Below are 17,023 nucleotides of genomic sequence, written 5' to 3'. Positions count from 1 at the left end.
TATACAGCCAAGCCTTCACAAGGGCCAAGTAGAGCAAAATAGCTACCTCCCACGTCTTATACAGCACTGCTATTAACACATGCCAGAATGACGTCTGCCTTTCCACAACTGCATCCTACCATTGACCCACTGGCGATGCACTTGAACCCCAAGATCATTTTCTGTAGTATCACTATTCTCCATTTTGTATTTTTGCCTTTGTTCTCTCATTTCCAAGTCTTGTACCTAGTACTTGTATTTACTGAACTGGTTGCTGGTTTTCAATTATTTCTCAAAATTCATCAATGCCATTTTGAATTTTAATCCTGAGCTCAAGGTTGCCTGTCCCTATTTAAAAACCCAACTGCATTTAAGATGCAAAACTTGAGGGGCTGAAGAATGGCAGGATAAAAGCAGACAGACACTGACAAAAAACTGGTCCTGGACACGAGACATGTTAGTCACAAGATAATAAGTTTTCTCCTCTGTCCCCAAATATTCTGAAATGACTGTAAGCATTTCCTGCCCGATGCAGGATTTTTACATCATAAAGTGAGAAGGTGGGAAATTTTAGCATTGTTTCACAGATTCACAGAAGTTAAGGGCTCGAAGGGACTTCATCAGATCATTGGGTCCAGCCTGCTGCTCTAAGCAGGAAAGACTGCTGGGGTCAAATAACCCCAGCAAGGTGTGCACCCAGTCTCCTTTTGAAGGTCTCCAGGGTAGGTGCCTGCACCACTCCCGCTTGGAGTCTATTCCACAGTTGTTTGCCTAGCCCCTCTTACTGTCCCATGATACATTTGTAAGTTGATGCCAAATCCCTCCAAAGTCTTCTCTTTTCTAGGCTGAACAGTCCCCTATCTGTCAGCCTTTCCTCGTATGGCTTGCTCTTCAGGACTCTAATCATACGAGTGGCTCTTCTCTGGACTCTCTCAAGCTTCTCCACATCCCTCCTGAAGTACGGCGCCCAGAACTGGACGCAGTACTCCAACGGCAGCCTCACCAATGCCGAGTAGAGCAGGAGAGTAACTTCCTTAGTTTTGCTTGAGATGCATCAGTTGATGCATGCCAGCATGTTGTTTGCTCCGCTAACTGTAGCATCACGCTGGTGGCTCATATTCATTTTATGGTCAGTTATGATCCCCAGGTCCCTTTCAGACACAGTGCTAGCTAGCGTAGCACCACTGAGCCTGTAAGTCTGTTGCAGATTTTTCCTCCTCAGATGGGGCTATTACATTTAAAAAAAAAAAAAAAAAAAATCAGTCTGTTGGCCAACAAACCTTTCCTTACCTCTTTAAGTGATAGATTTTGTGAGTATACTGTCCTTTTTCACCATCCTTTTCATAAGGCTCATTCTTTAAGACTTGAATTCCTTCGCCGCCACCTGTTTCATTTTTACTAGCTTCAGCCACAGAGTAAAGTTGCCCAACTTGATACTGAAAATTGAAAAAGAAATGCAATATTTCAGTGTTAAAGAGAGACGAGAGGACACCATTCAACCTGTACGGAATACAGATAATAGTTCCCTACAAAATTCCATAGTCAGATTAAAGCTGGCATGTACAGGTGAACTGCACAAGAAGGGAAATGAATTCTAAAGGACCCTACAGACCTTTGGTAAAACGTCTGGTTTACAAGAGCAAGCTCAGCACACAACTTTGTACCACGCTAATGCAGTACGTACACCCTGGAAGGGGCAAATGAAGAATTTTACCCTTCATGCTATTCGTTTTCATGCCAACCAGGTAAAGTAGGAACCACTAGGTTCAGCTGGCCAAAAGAAGTCAGCGTACTTATTTAATCAATTTTAGCTTACAGTTAAGATTTTAAAATAATTTGCTTGTGTTCCCAGCCTTGTATCCAGCACATACACTTCTAGCCAAGAGGACGTTGCAAAGGGGCATAAGCCAGCTGGTTCTCTAGGGCAGTGGTTCCCAACTTTTTTAGACTGCAGACTGGCAAACCATGGACCGGAAGTGGCCACAGATTGGCAAACTGTAGACCGGCAGCCAACCCTGTTTTATACTGAGAATAAAACAGGGTTGGCCGCCCATCCACAGTATGCTGGTCACTTCTGGACTTCCAGTCCACCAGCCAATCCTCTGGCAGACCAGCAGGCAACCCTTCGTGGCCTGGGGGTTGGGAACCTTTGCCCTAGGGCATGTTTAAGGTAGAAAGCACTGGCTACCAGAGGGCAGAGAATGGAGGGTGCAGTTGCTCTTAGAGTCAGGTTTCCTTTTCACTTGGATTGTTGAGAGTACACTTCAATTAAATGTATTTCAGTGCCATTTAAATCTTCAGGCACTGGAAGAGGGCTCACATCCTTGCCATGAAGGGGAAAAGAGGACTGGCTGGAATCACAATGCCCTGATAAGCAGGAAGATTCTGTTGCAATGAAGAGATTCACAAATTGTCTCTTCTTGATGACAAGTACCAGTATGGTTTGGACACAGCTAGAGACTCTTAGCCTGTAGGCATTGCTTGCACTGAAATTCACTGAGCTGCAAGAGGTTCTTTCTGCTTGACTGGTGGGAAAGTACCTCGCATCTGGTGGATGCACAGCACAGAAAACATTTAGATCCAGGCTAGTTGGGTTTTAAATACGACAAAGCCCAACAAAAAAGGTGGAACGAGGACATACCTCTTGCACTGAGCATGGTAAAGCCACCCGGCTGAAAGAGAAAACAAGAAGACATAAAATAATCAGCAGGGTAGTCAGAAGTTCACCACTTTCATAGGCAATATCAATTGTAGCTTTTACAGAGGAAGGGGTAAAAATCAATTATTTGCGCTGATCTTTCTATAAACACAGTAGCTGAACAGTAGTTACACAGACGTATGACATTACATACCAAGCACAGCCCCACACCTGAAACACTTGTTATGGGGTGGGGAGGGGCAGGGGAAGAATCTGAGTGTTAAAAAAGCACAGACGAAGAACAAGGATCTATTCCTGGTGCTGCCACTGGCTCAGTGTAATATCTTGGGCAAATCACTTCACCTCCAGGGGCCTCTGCTTTCCTCATCTAGGAGACTGGGTTGATCCCACTGCTTCCACACGTTACCGAGACAGCCCTGAATACACAGTAGTGCCAAGCACAAGGCAAGATAAAAAATGGAGATGACCCCAAGTCTGAAAGTGTCTCTGAAATAATGGCAATTATAAAAAGGAATGAATACATGGTGTCCTCCATTGTACTGGTGATCAAGGCTCCGTGTTAGCAGGCAGATAACTGTACCACGTGCTGTATTAACATTGTAAAATAATATCATTGATATCAGAAAATGAAAGGCTGCTATGTACTGAGCAACAATAAGCTGCACTGCACATACAGTCTGTACTAATTCCATTTTACATCACAAGCTCGATAAAATTGTGCATGCTAAAAATCATTAAAAAAAATCAAACCATGCAAAAATCAGCTATGCACTGAGTAACCTTTAAAACCTTTTGTATTTTTTATTTTTTATTTAAGAGCACAATCTGTGTTTAAAACCTATTTACATATTCAAATTAAGTTTATAAGAGGAACATGATAAATGCTCCCCACTTTTTTGCTGTTACTTTAGTCGTTCGATCAAACTGGGCTAATTAAAGCCCAGTATATTAGGTGATCCTTGGGGACAGCTGTTTTTTCTTTAAAGGCTGTGCAGCAGAGCTCAGGAAGTACGGCAGACAGTAGGCCACTCTGCTCTTTCCTGCTTCTAAAGTAAGCAGGGGGAGGAGTTTGCTGCATTTTTTGTTCAGATGCTTGCAGACTTCCAATGCAAGTTGCCCCCACGATAACTTGTGGCAAGAAGGGAGACTTTACTAACTGTCTTCTCACCACACATGCTTAGAAATAGCATCAGAAACAGTTTTCCTCCTGAGCCCACTGCTTCCCAAAGCTTTAATTCCCAAAAAGGACTGGCTATACAGAGGTTCACCTTTTATACTCTAGTAAAAGTTACAAGACCCCTCCTGTGGCAGGGAACAGATTAGCCAATCCCAGCTGAGGGCAATCTGAAGGTTAAAAAACATTCACCTTCAGACAGAAGCCAAAACCAGATTTCAGCCCTAAATTGTCCAATCTGACTACCTACAAGAACAACTCAAGGGAAACTTAACAGATACACCTGCAGCCCAAAACAGAGACCATAAACGGTTCCCAAAGTAATTTAAGCAACCCACTGTCTTGACTCAAGGTCTTAGATTATAAAAGGGCAGCACATAAAAGAGGATTCATGCTGGGAAATCCAGCTAAAAACGCACGGGGGGGGAAACAATACAGGATGCACACAGTCAGTGGTGAGAGAAAGGCACGCAGCAGCCGCGCTGGTACCTCGGGGAGATGGCACGACGCAGCCCGATCTGTGAGGACAGAGCCGTCAAGAAAACCAACCCAAAGCAGCAGCAGCACCACTGCGTTTTAGCCACGGCGAGGCTGCAGAGGACGGCAGCACCTGCCGCGAGCCACGTGCACATCTGATCTGGGGCAGCCCCTCACCGTTCAGCAGCTCAGGCACTGCCTCCAAACCCCAATTAGTGTCTGAGCGCGACTTCCTATTGCAAAAGGGCCGCCGTAGATTTCATAGACGGTGGGGCTGGAAGGGACCCCGGAGGATAATTGAGTCCAGCCCCCTGCCCCAGGGGCAGGGAGTCAGCTGGAGTCAAAGGACCCAGCAAGTTCAGCACCCAAGCGTTTCTTGAACGAGTCCAGAGTAGGTGCCTGCACCACCTCCGAGGGGAGTCCGTTCCAGGCCTGGGGGGCTCGCACAGTAAAGCTGTTCCTTATGTCCAGCCTGAAACGGTCTTGGAGGAGTGTGTGACCGTTGGGCCTTGTTACCCCTCGGGGCGCTCTGGGGAACAGGCGTCCCCCCAGACCCTTACATGCTTATAGGCAGCCACCAGGTCCCCCTGAGCCTGCGCTGCTCCAGGCTGAAGAGCCCCGTGGCTCTCAGCCGGTCGCCGCAAGGTCTGTTCTCCTGCCCTGCGATCGCACGCGCGGCGCGGCTCTGCGCCCTCTCGAGCTTCTCCACGTCCTTCCTGACCCGTGGAGCGCAGATCTGGACGCAGCACTCCCGCTGCGGCCCAGTCCAGGGGGAGGACGACGTCCTGGGATCCGCTCGGGATGCACCAGTAGATGCCAGCCAGGGGTTGATTTGCTTTACCAGCGGCGACGTCGCGTCGGTGGCTCGTGTTCATCTAGCGGTCAGTCACGACCCGCAAGGCCCCTTCGGCCGCGGTGCTCGCGGGCGCAGCACTGCCGAACCGGCGCGCGCGGGGCTGGTGTTGACTCCCCGAGAGGCAGCACCCCGCGTTTCGCTGTGTCGATGCCACCCGGTTGTTACCCGCCCGCTTCCCGAGCCTGCGCAGGCCAGCCTGGATCCCCGCCTTCACCACAGACAGCGCCGCGCCCCCGACACGCGGGGCAGAGCGAGGGTGGGCTCTGCCCGCGTCAGGGGGGCTCTCCAGGGCCGTTTACACCCCGTGAAGCAGATAACAAATAAAACACAACGCCCGGCGGGCCCCCCTCGGGCAGAGGGGACCTACAGGCCCCGATACACGAGGCAGGAGGCGTTTTAGGTAAGGCGGCTCTGAGGAGAGCGCCCCCCCGCGGCAGCGCGCGCAGGGACAAGCACCGCAGCGGGCGGAAGAGGCTGGAAGGAGCCCGGGCCCGCGGGGCGGAGGGAGGTCCCGGCCGCCGCCGCCGCCTCCTTCTCCCGCTCCTCAACCCCCGGCCCGGCCGCCCCACACTCACAACTCCTTGATCAGCACCATCTTCCCTCGCGCAGCCCCGCACTGCGCACGCGCGACCGGCACCGCTTACCCAGCCGCCCCCGCGCCGCTTCCGGGATGCCGCCGCCCCGCCCCCGCGGGCCCAATCGCCCAATCGCCCCGCGCTCCCCGGGGCCGGGCTCCTCCCCCTTGCCAATGAGGGAGACAGCTCCGCGGCCAATCACACGGCGCGCCGCTCCCCTAGCCGGCCAATCGCCGCGCCCCGCGGCGCTGACGTGCGTCGGGCGGCCACACCCAGCGTGGCCGGGTTGGGCCGCGCCCTGCGGCGGCCACACCCAACATGGCGCCGTGCCGCGCCCTTTGCGCCCCCCTCGGGCGTGTCCCGGAATGCGCACCCCCCCCACGTGGCGGGCGCCGTCGAGGGAGGCCCACAGTAACGGTCGAAGGGGTGCCCCGCGCTCCCCTCACGCACACAATACCCCAAATCCCAGCAATGCTTGCACCCACCGCCGGCTCCAGCCCCCCAACCTCCTCCTCCGCCCGGCCTTCGCGCCCCCGAGGTCTTGGCCACGGTCACGGAGACGAGGCGGCGGCCACGCGTGTGGCGCGCACGTTCATCACGCACACCTTGGTGCGTTCGGGGAGCTACGGGCCCATGCCACGTGTGCAACGGCAGCGAGGGGCGAGCGTGCAAAGGACATGGCACGGTGGCCGGCGTGCACAGCGCCGAGCGCTTGAGGGGAACTTCCCCCGACTTCGCCATGAAGCAGCGCCAGCGCCAGCCGGGACCCGCGCCGTGCGAACACCGATGCCTCAGGGAACGCGCCAGCGGGGAAAGGGCCAAAGAGGCCGGCCGGGCGCGAGGCAGCGCAGGCCCCGGGCCGCGCGCAGGGGCCCGAGCGAGTCCGTCTCCGCGGGGGAGGACGACGCTCTTGCGGCTGTGGGAAAGCAGGAGCGTGGAGACTGATGAGAGGCGTCAGCGCCGCGCACAACTTGCCCACGGTCCGCGAGCCCGACGGCCTCCCGGGGGCTTCGCAGACCACGTCCACGTGGCCTCTGCGCGGGTGCCGGCAGAGACGAGCTGCCCACGGCCGCAGGAGCCGAGGCCTGAGGGCGCTCGCGCTGCGACTCGGGTGTCTTCTCTGGAGCGGGGCAGGAGCCGGCGATCGTCATCCATGGCCCGAGGTCAGAGGGGAGGTCAGTGCGCTCCCGGCCGTCAGAGAGGCGATGCCAGGACAAGACACGGAGGGACTGAGAGAACTCATGCTTTAATAGACACGGAAATCACAAAGAAGGAAGGCCAAATGCCTTAGCAATTTCAATAAAAATATGAAATTCTTTTTACATGGTAAATTTCATAATATAAAAAGTTTAATGCTGTCTGGAAACAGAGTTTTAATTTACAAAAAAAGTCCGTATAGGCCAAACATGGCTAACACTGCATACAAGGAGAGTGAGTGCGGAGCAGCTGCGGCAGGGGAAGGCGGGTGAGCGGAGCAGTCCTGAAGTTCCCCTCGTCAAAGTCCTTCCAGAGGCTCTCTGCAGCGCCAGGGCCGTTCGCAGCGCGCGGCAGCAGCCTGTCTGGACAACGCGGCCGAGCAGAAGCGTCGCAACGAGCCCCAGTCTACTGACACTGCTCAGCGCCAGCCCGCGCTAACACCGGGACCCCCGTCCGCCCGAACGAGGGGTGTTCACGAAACCCTACTGCAACCCCGGGGCAGCGTGTGCGGCTGTAGCTTGCCCTTCGCCGCATTCACCCCTCAACGCTTTTTGCTTCCGTGCTTACATCGATTAAGAGGAGGAAGACCAGCACCTGGCCAGCTCAGGCTAGCCAACGAAACCAGAATAAAACTGGATTTGGGTCAGTTGCATTTTTTGGCTGTTCCCATTTATTTAAGCTAAAGACAGTCAACGAACTACCTGTAAGTAGTGGCTTGCACAGTCAAACAGATGGGGTTAAACCAAACTAAAATACTTCCTATTGCCTTGGGGCTTCTGCACGTGGGAAGTTTATTGTGAAAGTGGAGTACACCTACTTCTTATTGCTCACTGTACTAGCAGTGTTGTCACTGGTACCATGCACAAATACAACGACGACAAACGCATGTAAATTCCACAAAAGGGAGTCTACTATCAAAAGGAGAACAGGTTATCTTCGACTTCCTGAAAGCCTCCACGCAAAGGGCAAACCTGCCCGATGGGCATTTTCCTCACAAAGGGGTTGCTTCCGATCTGGGGGGCAGGGGAGCGAGGTGTGCGAGGTGTCTGCGGGCCCGAGTAGGCATCGAAACCAGGTGTTTGTGGCTGTATCAATGGAAACACAGCTCCCACCACTCTGGCTCTGGCCCTCCCTGCGTATGGGACGCTGCTTCCCTCCAGGCTGAACCCCCCTCGTCTCTGCCTCCCCGTTGCTTCCCATGCTGAATGCATGTTTCCCGATTCACGCTTCCGGAGCGGTTCAGGTCCCCGGTGGCCAGCACGAAGCCTTCAGCCACGTGGAAATGGGCTGTGCCAACACAGCAGCTCCCCACAGACGGCGGGGCTCTGACTACTGAAATACACAGCACACGGGGGCACTTCCAGCGTGCCACCAAGCACTGTGGCTGGAAACAAAAAGCAGGCCCGGCTCTCCTCCCCCGCCCTAGGGTGAAATGAGGATGTCTCTCGGAACTGGAGCGGGTGACACGGGGCCTCTCGGTGGCCTTGTGACCACACCAGTTTGCATCAGTAACAGCATCCCCACTGCCCCAAAAGTCCTAGTCACTGTCCTGGCCCACGGCTCCCTGCCCCCGGCCATCCCCAGGAAGCTGTAACGCCCAGCCACGTAATCTGCACGAGGAAAGGGCATGGGACTGGCCTCGCTGTGTTGCTGCGTTCTGTAGCAAGGGCCAGTGAACTGTAACAACTACCCTTTTTAACATTTGCTAATGAAGTTAAAAGTTATAGGGTGAGGTCTGTCCTTGGACCCTGCCTCCCACCCCCTGGACTATTTAGTTCAGTGGCTTTCAACCTTTTTTCATTATCGGACTCCTTTGGAAATTTCAAATGGAGGCGCGGACCCCTGTGAATTGTAAGTGTGGGTGCGCACATGCTGCTAATTGATCACAGTCATCTTTTGCCAACTCTTTAGACAGTCTATGGACCCCCAGGGTTAAAAACCACTGATCTAGCTCCTTTTGGTCCTGGGCATTGCAGGTTTTCTGCTCACCCTTCCCTGCTAGCTGTCTGTAGGAACACACCGCGCCTCTAGTGCTCACACCTCATCTGCTGCAACTGCGATAAGGGAAAAGTTCCTCCTTGGACCAGGGGATCTTCACGCTAAGTAGGGCCAGCGCTTGCTTGCTACATACATCATTCATGCACTGAGCTTCTCTCAGGGGCATCGAGGTGTGAGAACTGAATCCAGTGTCCTGCTCTCACACCTGTCCTCAGGGATTTCAAAAAGCAACACACATCCTAGGGCCCAGAACTTCAAAGCAGCCTCCAAACCTGCAGCTGGAGGGACTATCAGCGTCTAGAGCTGTGCCCAGCGAGCTGGCTGCCCTCACTCAAGTGGGTAGGTGCAACATGGGCACAGGCACTGTGATACAACAAAGCCCAGGGCCACCCGGTTTCCACAACACCCCTGTGAGGTAGGTCGGTAGGTAGGAATCACTGTCCCCATTGAGGTGGCTGGGGAAGCGGAGGCACAGAGAGGCGAGTCAGCCCAAGGTCACACAGTGACACGAACCTCTGAGAGTCCGATGACCCCGTGCCGGGCCTGTGCAGCGCTGTGCTCTGATCCGGGGTGCCGCATGGCCAGGTCTCGTGACGGTGCGTGACCTAAACACTCAGGCTTCCTCGCATTCACTTCGGTGCTTGCATTGTGTAGCTTGGCTTGCATAAAACATGGTCTCCCACCTTGACCCCAAAACCACCCGGGTGCCCGGCCCGCCGCCTTGCTCTCTGCAGAGCCTCCCCCCCTCGCTGCTCCCGGGGCCCGCGGCTCGGCAGACACGGGGTGCATAGGTTCTAGCATGCAGCCAGGCTGCACGGTCTCTCCCAGGTGCCCTCTGACAGCACGACAAGTACCTGCTTCGTCTGCCGGGATGCTCAGTCCAGAAAGGAAGGACTGAGACTTTCCACAGCAGCAAAATGAGGACATGGACTGGGTGATGAGAAAGGGCGCAGAAGGGGTTGGCCAGCATGGGGAGGGGGGTGTCTGAACAGGACGGGGCTCACAGTCAGAGTCCTGCAGGATGGAGGTGCCGGGCGTAGCCCTCTCCCCTTCACCGTACCCCACCCTCCTGTTCCCAGCCCCCACAGGCAGACGAGCTCCCTGCCATGATGAAGCCTGGCCCCGGGGAAATCAGGTGCATTCAAGTTCAGAGCATTTACCAGGACTGAACACCCATCTCTATCATGTGCCCACAACTCGTGCTGGGGCTTTGCTTGTTAGGTTCCCAAATGTGCCTCTGGGACCAGATCAAGCAGCAGGAAAAACTTACCAGGAAAGCAGGATGTGGAAGGGAACACGCCTCCCCACAGCGCAGCGTCACGACGCTGCCAGGGACCTGCCCAAGGAACCCAGCCGTGGGGTCGAAGTGCTAACATAGCAGTGCTGTGACCCAGCCGTACCCCGTTATCACAGCCCTCCCCCACCCCCCACGCCAGCCCCCGAAACCAGAGAAAGGGCCGGTCCTTCTCTGGGCTGAAACTGCGCACGTTTTTCTTGTGGCAGAAGTGAAAGCTTTGTTACTGCTCGCAAACCCTCCGGGTCCCCGGCCACACACCATCTCTGTACAAACAATCCAACCGTGCAGCCTCCGTGCAGGCTAGGAAATAAATGCAGTAGGTGGTTTGAAAGCTATCGGGTTGTGAACAGACAGGTCCCCTGGACCTGCCGCTGCAAAGAGTTAGTACTGAACGCTGCACAAAACCTGGCATCGGCTGCGTCTGGCCAAAGCGCCGACAAGAGGAACCGAGACCCATGAGCAGAAGGCCACGTTTGTGCTCTGCGCAGCACGGGGCCAGCCGGTTTCATCTCTGCGCGCTGCAAACCACGGGTGTGACCGTAGCGCCTCAGGCACGACTCTGTGGCTTTGCATTGATCAAGGCAAGTGGGCGGAAGCGAATACTGAGAACCTTTAACATCATTGCAAGTGGAATCCACCGGTAGGAAAAGACATCTCAACACTTGGAGGAAGGAAAAAACCTTCCTGGCGACAAGAATTTGTAACCGTTGCCCGACGGCAGCCTCAGCGGGCGTGCCGTTCCCGGAGTGCTGCTGGGAGGCGGAGGAGGAGAGGAAGCCCCCGCGTGGGTCGCCTCAGGGCGCCGGTGTCCGTTGGGGGGATTCTTTTGTGGGGATGCAAGGTGCCGGGGAACAGACAAATCCTTCAGCTCCAGCTTGTCCACACTCTCCTCCTTGCTGTGCCGCGGAGACAAGTTTAGCAAGCTGAGAACGTCTTTCTTAGAAGTCATTGTTCCTGGAGCCCCTCGGAAAATCTTCATGGGCCCGGGGGAGTGCTGGGGCGAGCTCTGCCAGAACATCTTCAGGTTGTGGATGGCCTGTACCTTCTCGTCGATGGCTGCCATTTTCAGCTTGTCTATGTCGGGGGCATCGGCGGGGCTGGAGCGAGCGGAGCCAGCGGAGGAGTACGAGAGCGCCGGGGAGGGCGTGCTGCCCGCAGGAGACTGGTGGCCTGAGCTTGGGGAGATGTTCCTGGGGGACTTGGAGATGTGCCCGCTGTATGGAGAGCTGGGGTACTTGAGCTTGAAGTGAGGCTGCTCAGTCAGGGAGCCGTGCGAGTCGGCGCTCGGAGAGGGCTGCCCGCTGGACTGGCCGGTGCCGTCTTTGTTGGATGTCTCCGACATGGTGGGGCTGTTGTAGCCAGAGCTCACCTTCTGCAGGGACGAGCTCCTGGTTGGGGGCTTTGGTTTCATTGTCACGGGAGAGGGCTGGCTCTTGTTGCCGGAGCTCACAGGCCGGCTGAAGGCGCTGGTCTCGGAGGATCGGAAGGCGGAGGTGCCGGTGGGCGTCGAGGCACCGTCGGCCGGGCTGCTGCTCTTGCTCGCCTGGCTGCCGCTCCTCTGCAGACGCTCTACTGCCAGGAGGTGGCTCTGCGTCTCCTCCAGGATCTTCTGGGCCAGCTCCTGAGGGTCGAGCTTCTGGTTGTTGTCCTCCTGGGACTTGACAGTGCTGTCAGTCTCGGTGCTGGACTGGTCGGACTCCCCCGTGTCTGAGCTGGCCAGCTTCCCCACTTTCTGGAAGGGCGAGTTTGGGCTGGGGATGAGAGTCATTTTGACGGGCGAGTTTGGGGTGCTGACACTCCCGCTGCAGCTGACGGAGGCCTTTGCCTCTCCCGTCTGGCCGGCTTTGGACTGTTTGTGATCAGGGGAAAATCTCGCTTTTGCATCATCTGGGTAGCCAGCCAGGGGCTCGGTGCTGATGATAGAGAACCCTTCGTACTCCTCGTCGTCCTTGCTGCCCGCGGGGTTGGTCTGTGGAGACAGCTGGCTCCGCGGCCCCGGGGGCCGGTGGGGATAGACGTTCTTGGGCCGTTCATAGTCCTGGCGCCCTCTGTGCCCGGCCCCTTCCGACGCGCTCTCGGGCTTGGAAGCGAAGCTCATGGAGGAAGCAATCGAGCTCAGGCTGTACACGGAAATGGCGTCCGAGGCCAAGCTGTCCGGACACGTCGGCGAGAACGGCGGGTTCTGGTACTGGGGCACTGGGTTGGAAATCGACTGGGCAGAGGCCAGGGACTCCAGCGAGGAGGAGCTGTCCAGGCTGAGGCGTTTGGGAAGCTCAGTAGAATCTAAATGGAAACACCCCGGGGTTAACAAACCCAGCTCATGCCCCGGGCCCCCCTGCGGAAGAGGAACAACCCGCCAGCCCGAAGCCTCGAGGCGACCATCCATGAAACATTAGGGTCTGGCAGGGTCCATGCTACCCTCCCATCCCTCGGCTGTGCGAACATCCCAGAGAGGTGCGGCACGACGCCAATCCCTTGCGTGGGGCTGCTCTCGGGGTCTGTGGCGCCAACAGCAGCTGCTGTGTGGGGACGGACAGACTCCCCGCGGGTCTTCCTCGACAAGAGAGTGACACCGGGGCAGGTCGGGGCTCGAGGACCCCCAGGCTGGTGGTGGGGGCGACCTCTTAGTCCTGCCGCTCTGCCCTCCCGGTGTTCATAGTCACAGACCTCTCTCCTGCTCTGCCTACTGCTCACCCCCACACCATCCCCTTCACCTCAGTCACTGCTATACCCGTGCCTCGCACAGCCTGGCCCGGCCTGGCCGGTATGCTCCATCCTCCCGAGTACCCCAGTAATGAGGGCAAACGCCAACCAGCGCAGTGCCAGAAGGCTGCCGCGCCTGCCTCGGTCTGCCCAGCATGGACCCGATTCCCCAGGCAGGTCTCTGGTGCCAACTCCTGGGTATGGAAATACCGTACGGGGCCCCGGTGTAAGTGAGCACCAGAATCTGCTGCTGCAGCGAAGCTTCCCTCACCTTGGCACCAGAAACGACAGCACCCGCCTGTCAGGCCGTGGCCCACCCCGTGCCCAAGGGATGGGAGCACATGAGCACAAATGGCTTTACCAAAAAGTGCCAGCAGGGACTGGAGAGCAAAGTGCATGGTCCTGCGATTCGCTTGCTTCCCGGTTTTCAGTATCACTTCCTCCTGCCCGACTTCACAGAGGTCAAACCCTGCAGAGGACACAGAGCCCAGAGCTGTTTCTCACCCAACACACCCACCTCGCCCTTTCGTTAGCTGCATGCTCGCACCCAGCCAGCCGCGGGGGTGCCAGCCCAGGAAGACCCCCGCAAGAGGCCAGCAGCAGGAGAGGGATCCCTGCCCACGCCGACTGGGGCAGGAGTCCAAGGGAGAGGCTCTGAGACCAGCATGGTGAAACGGTGGCACAGAGCAGGCCAAGGATGCGGCTCCCCTCCCCATGCCAGACCACAGCCATGGCTGGAAGGCAAACAGGAGTGGGTGGCTTCCTACCTAGAGCCGCCAGGAACTCGTGGCAGCCTGGGAGCCGCCAGAGCTGGACGCTGATGGACACCTGGATGGGCGCCGCAGAGAAGTCCTGCTCCTTCTCTCCTGCTTGGAGCTGAACCAGGACCTGATGCAGCTGAGGGAAGAGAACAAACATCAGCCCTCCCGCACTGTCCTGCTCCCCTCGGCACTGACGCCCCGGCTCCCACGCGAGGCCAGGCGCTGCCTGGCACGGTAAGAGGACAGGCCCCAGGATCAGCCCGTCACTGCCGTCGTGGGCCCTGCGAGGGAGGCACTGGGGGAACAGGCTTTCGCCAGAGCCGGAGGGCCAGGGTTGCAAGCACAGCAGGAAAGCAGCAGGAGCACAGGAGAGGAAGGTGGTGTGTGGCAGCTGCTCAGAGACACGGGTGAAAGGCTGTGGCCGCGGCCGGGCCGGGCGGTCTTGCAGGGCGCGAGGGAGCCCCAGCCACCCTCGTTTCTCAGCTCAGCACTAGCATGAGGTTTGTGTGGCACATCTCTGGGCTCCCAGAGGAGCTGCCCACCATCCCCGGCCCCTCCAACCTGACCTGGGCTGCAGCGCCCGCTCCCAGCTGGTGCTCCGCAGAGCAGCATCAGCACCAAAAGGGGCAGAGAAGACAGCCAGGGTGAGGAGCGAGTCAAGGACCACCCATGTTCCCGCCCCACCATGCCCTGAACCTGAGGAGCTCCAACGTCCCTGTGCCTGTGAGCCTGGGGGCAGCGCCAGTGGCACATGAGAGGCGACGTGCGCCACAATTTGGGGGCAGCCTGCAGAGGTGCAGCCTGCCCTGCCTTGCCCTGCCACGTGTGGTACTCACCATTCCCACCATATTTTTAACAGCCTTCATGCAGCAGAGAGCAAGAAAGGGAGAGGGGAAGAGAGAAAGAAGAAAGAAAGAACACAGGTTAGTCTGTGCTGTGACGGCCTGGGACAGGGAGCATTGCAGGACAGCAACATCTCAGGCCTCAGGCCCGCCAGCCGGCCGCAGCGCGCAGAGCAGGAGACGCGACAGGGGTCAGGCTGAGCCAGCAGACACCAGGCACGCGGGGAAGAGGCACCTGGAAGCTCCCACAGGGATGCACCAGTGCTGCCCAGGCAGGGACTCAGGTCTGGATACACGCAGCTCCCTGTGCTTCCCGTGGCACCGACACTCAATGTGTGTCCAGCAGTCCCCAGCAAACTGCCCTTGCCCGGGGTGCTCCTCCATGGAGGATGGGCTCAGACAGTCGGGAGCCCTTTCAATGCCAGGCAGCATGGGAGTGCCTGCGCCGCCCTTTCCCTGCCTGGTGAGGGGCTGGACTAGGCGATGTCCCTGGGCCCCTTCCAGCCCTCGTGTCCTTTGGAAGCGAGGGGGACCCCAGCAGCGCCCAGAGGCTTCCAAGGAAGAAGGCAGAGCAGGGAAAGGAGCAGTGCTGGCCAGCGGGCTCTCGATCATCTCAGCCCCTGCACAGGCAAACCCAGGGCACTGGCTGAGCAGAGGACAGCACTGCACTGCATGCCCCCACTCCAGCGGCAGAGACCCCCATGCCAGCTGCCAGGTGTTCCTGCCCCAGCTGGGGCAGATCAGCACGGGACAGAAGCGGCAGAAGCAGCTGCTGGGCGGCAGGCACCAGCCAGCCAGGCTGGGGTCACCAGGACAGAGAGCAGAGCCACTAGGCAAGGGCAGCAGACGGACGGGAGGGGAAGGCAGAGCGGCACTGGGCAGACCGAGTCGGGGGGGAAAGGGGCTGTGTGTTCCCCGAGGCAGCTGGGGGGAAGCGCCTGGAAGAGGCTGATGAGCTCGACTCACCCGGTTGATGAGCTGCTCTCCAGTTTCCGATGCAGTGATCAGCTTACAAAGTGCCTGAAGTGCAGGGTTAGGCAAACCTGGGCAGAAGGAGAACAGGCCGGCTGCTGACCTCAGCCTCTCGCCCCCAAGAGCTCCCCAGGGGCACGATCTGCCTCTCCTCCCCCTCCACCAACGCTGGGTGCAGGGCCCACGTGCTGGCCGAGCCCCGCCGGCCAGCTCCTTACCTAGGAGGGACTGGATGGTGGTGCTGCACTGCTGCAGTCGCTCCCCGGGGTCCGCGGTGGGGAAGAACACGGCGGCGGGGAGGCCGCTGGCAGGGGGGTCCAGCCGAAAGCCCACGGCCGTGAGCAGCGCCTGCCAGCCCGGGATGCCCCCCACTTTGTTCTCCACGCTCTGCTGGGAGGTGTACATGGAGTTGTGCTGCCCGTTCTGGATTCGCTGCAGCGACTTCTCCACCTCCGGGGGAAAAGGCAGCGTTAGTCGGATCTGCTGGAGGTTTCCTGCTGCTCCCGTGCCCCCCGGATCGAGGGCCAGGCAGGGCGATGTCAGCAGGGAAGAAGGGGCCAGGCCCCAGGAATGAGAGTCTGCTCATGCCTGGCCCACGGCTGCACTGCAAGGGCAGGGGCTGCAGAGCCCCCAGGGCAGAGGGGTCTTGGGAAAGCAGCCTACGTGGGCTGGGAGGGGGGCACTGCCCCAGGAGGATCCCCTGCAAGCTGGCGGCCACGTCTGCCCCAGGAGATCAGCGAGGAGCCATGTCTGCAGCCTCCTGGGCCTGGGGCTTGCTGCCAGGGAGCAGCTGTCAACGTGCCAGCTGCAGGAGACTGATGCTAAGGGACTCCTGCCCCCCGTGCCAGCAAGGCGAGAGCAGAAGGCACCGTATCCTGCCCTGCGTCCTGCTGCTTGCCCCCGGCTCCCGTCCCCTTAGGTGGCACCTCCAGCCCCCCTGCCCCGGGCTGGGCTACGGGGCCTTCGGGGCAGCTGCTTCTGCCTCACCAGGTGCAGCAGGACACGCAGCGCGTCGCGGGCTCTCTCAGGGTGCTGCAGGATCTCCGTCAGCGCCTGCCCGATCAGTGAGGATGGGCTGTTCAGCTTCACGTCGCTCCCGATGAGCACAAAGCCTGTGGGGCAGAGCAAGCACATCCCTCCTTGCACCCAGGACAGAAACAATGCCCGCTGCCCTCTGGGTGGGGATGGACCCTGGCAGGGCCTAGCCCAGGTACAAGGCAGGGCAAAAAGGCCCCACTCCTGTGCACCTCACCCCTGGAAGATTCAGGCCCTTTCACAGTATAGCACGTCATTAAACACACGTCCCCAATTGAGATGGCCTGAACTCGCCCTGCATGCTCGTGGGAAGCAGTCCGCTCTGCCGCGCTGCCTCAGGCACGTCAGCCAGAGCACGCCGCGGGGTACAGGGCTGCGTCTCTGAGGGTGGAGACCCAGCGGGGCTTTCCTGCCGGGCTTCCCTCCTCGCACTGACACGGAGACGAGCCCCGCGCCGCACAAGCTGCCTGCTCGCTGCCCCCACATCACGCACAGGGC

The 17,023-nt window shown here is 58.0% G+C and overlaps 2 protein-coding genes across 6 annotated transcripts in view; both read right to left on the bottom strand.

Annotated features, from left to right (window-relative positions):
* The window catches only part of PITPNB (phosphatidylinositol transfer protein beta), a 51,353-nt gene extending 45,563 nt beyond the window's left edge, over window positions 1–5,790 (bottom strand). For both annotated transcript variants that reach the window (XM_006270334.4, XM_006270333.4), the window contains exons 1-3: window positions 5,721–5,790; window positions 2,621–2,651; window positions 1,270–1,415 (exon numbers count right to left, since the gene is read on the bottom strand). In XM_006270334.4, the coding sequence (XP_006270396.1) occupies window positions 1,270–1,415; window positions 2,621–2,651; window positions 5,721–5,740 (197 nt within the window). In that variant the 5' untranslated portion in view covers window positions 5,741–5,790. The remainder of the gene's footprint in view (window positions 1–1,269; window positions 1,416–2,620; window positions 2,652–5,720) is intronic.
* Window positions 5,791–6,947: 1,157 nt separating this feature from the next.
* The window catches only part of TTC28 (tetratricopeptide repeat domain 28), a 256,275-nt gene continuing 246,199 nt past the window's right edge, over window positions 6,948–17,023 (bottom strand). For 3 of the 4 annotated variants that reach the window (XM_059713310.1, XM_059713312.1, XM_059713314.1), the window contains 7 exons: window positions 16,478–16,602; window positions 15,709–15,940; window positions 15,485–15,561; window positions 14,513–14,536; window positions 13,683–13,812; window positions 13,277–13,384; window positions 6,948–12,495 (listed from right to left, as the gene is read on the bottom strand). In XM_059713310.1, coding sequence (XP_059569293.1) covers window positions 10,868–12,495; window positions 13,277–13,384; window positions 13,683–13,812; window positions 14,513–14,536; window positions 15,485–15,561; window positions 15,709–15,940; window positions 16,478–16,602 — 2,324 coding nt within the window. In that variant the 3' untranslated portion in view covers window positions 6,948–10,867. The remainder of the gene's footprint in view (window positions 12,496–13,276; window positions 13,385–13,682; window positions 13,813–14,512; window positions 14,537–15,484; window positions 15,562–15,708; window positions 15,941–16,477; window positions 16,603–17,023) is intronic. The other variant, XM_059713311.1, reaches the window with a different exon arrangement.

Source organism: Alligator mississippiensis, chromosome 10 (assembly GCF_030867095.1).
Source record: "Alligator mississippiensis isolate rAllMis1 chromosome 10, rAllMis1, whole genome shotgun sequence".
In the NCBI taxonomy this organism is placed as follows: Eukaryota; Metazoa; Chordata; order Crocodylia; family Alligatoridae; genus Alligator; species Alligator mississippiensis.
Note: the sequence above shows the minus strand (reverse complement) of the source record. Positions and strands in the feature narration are given on the sequence as shown.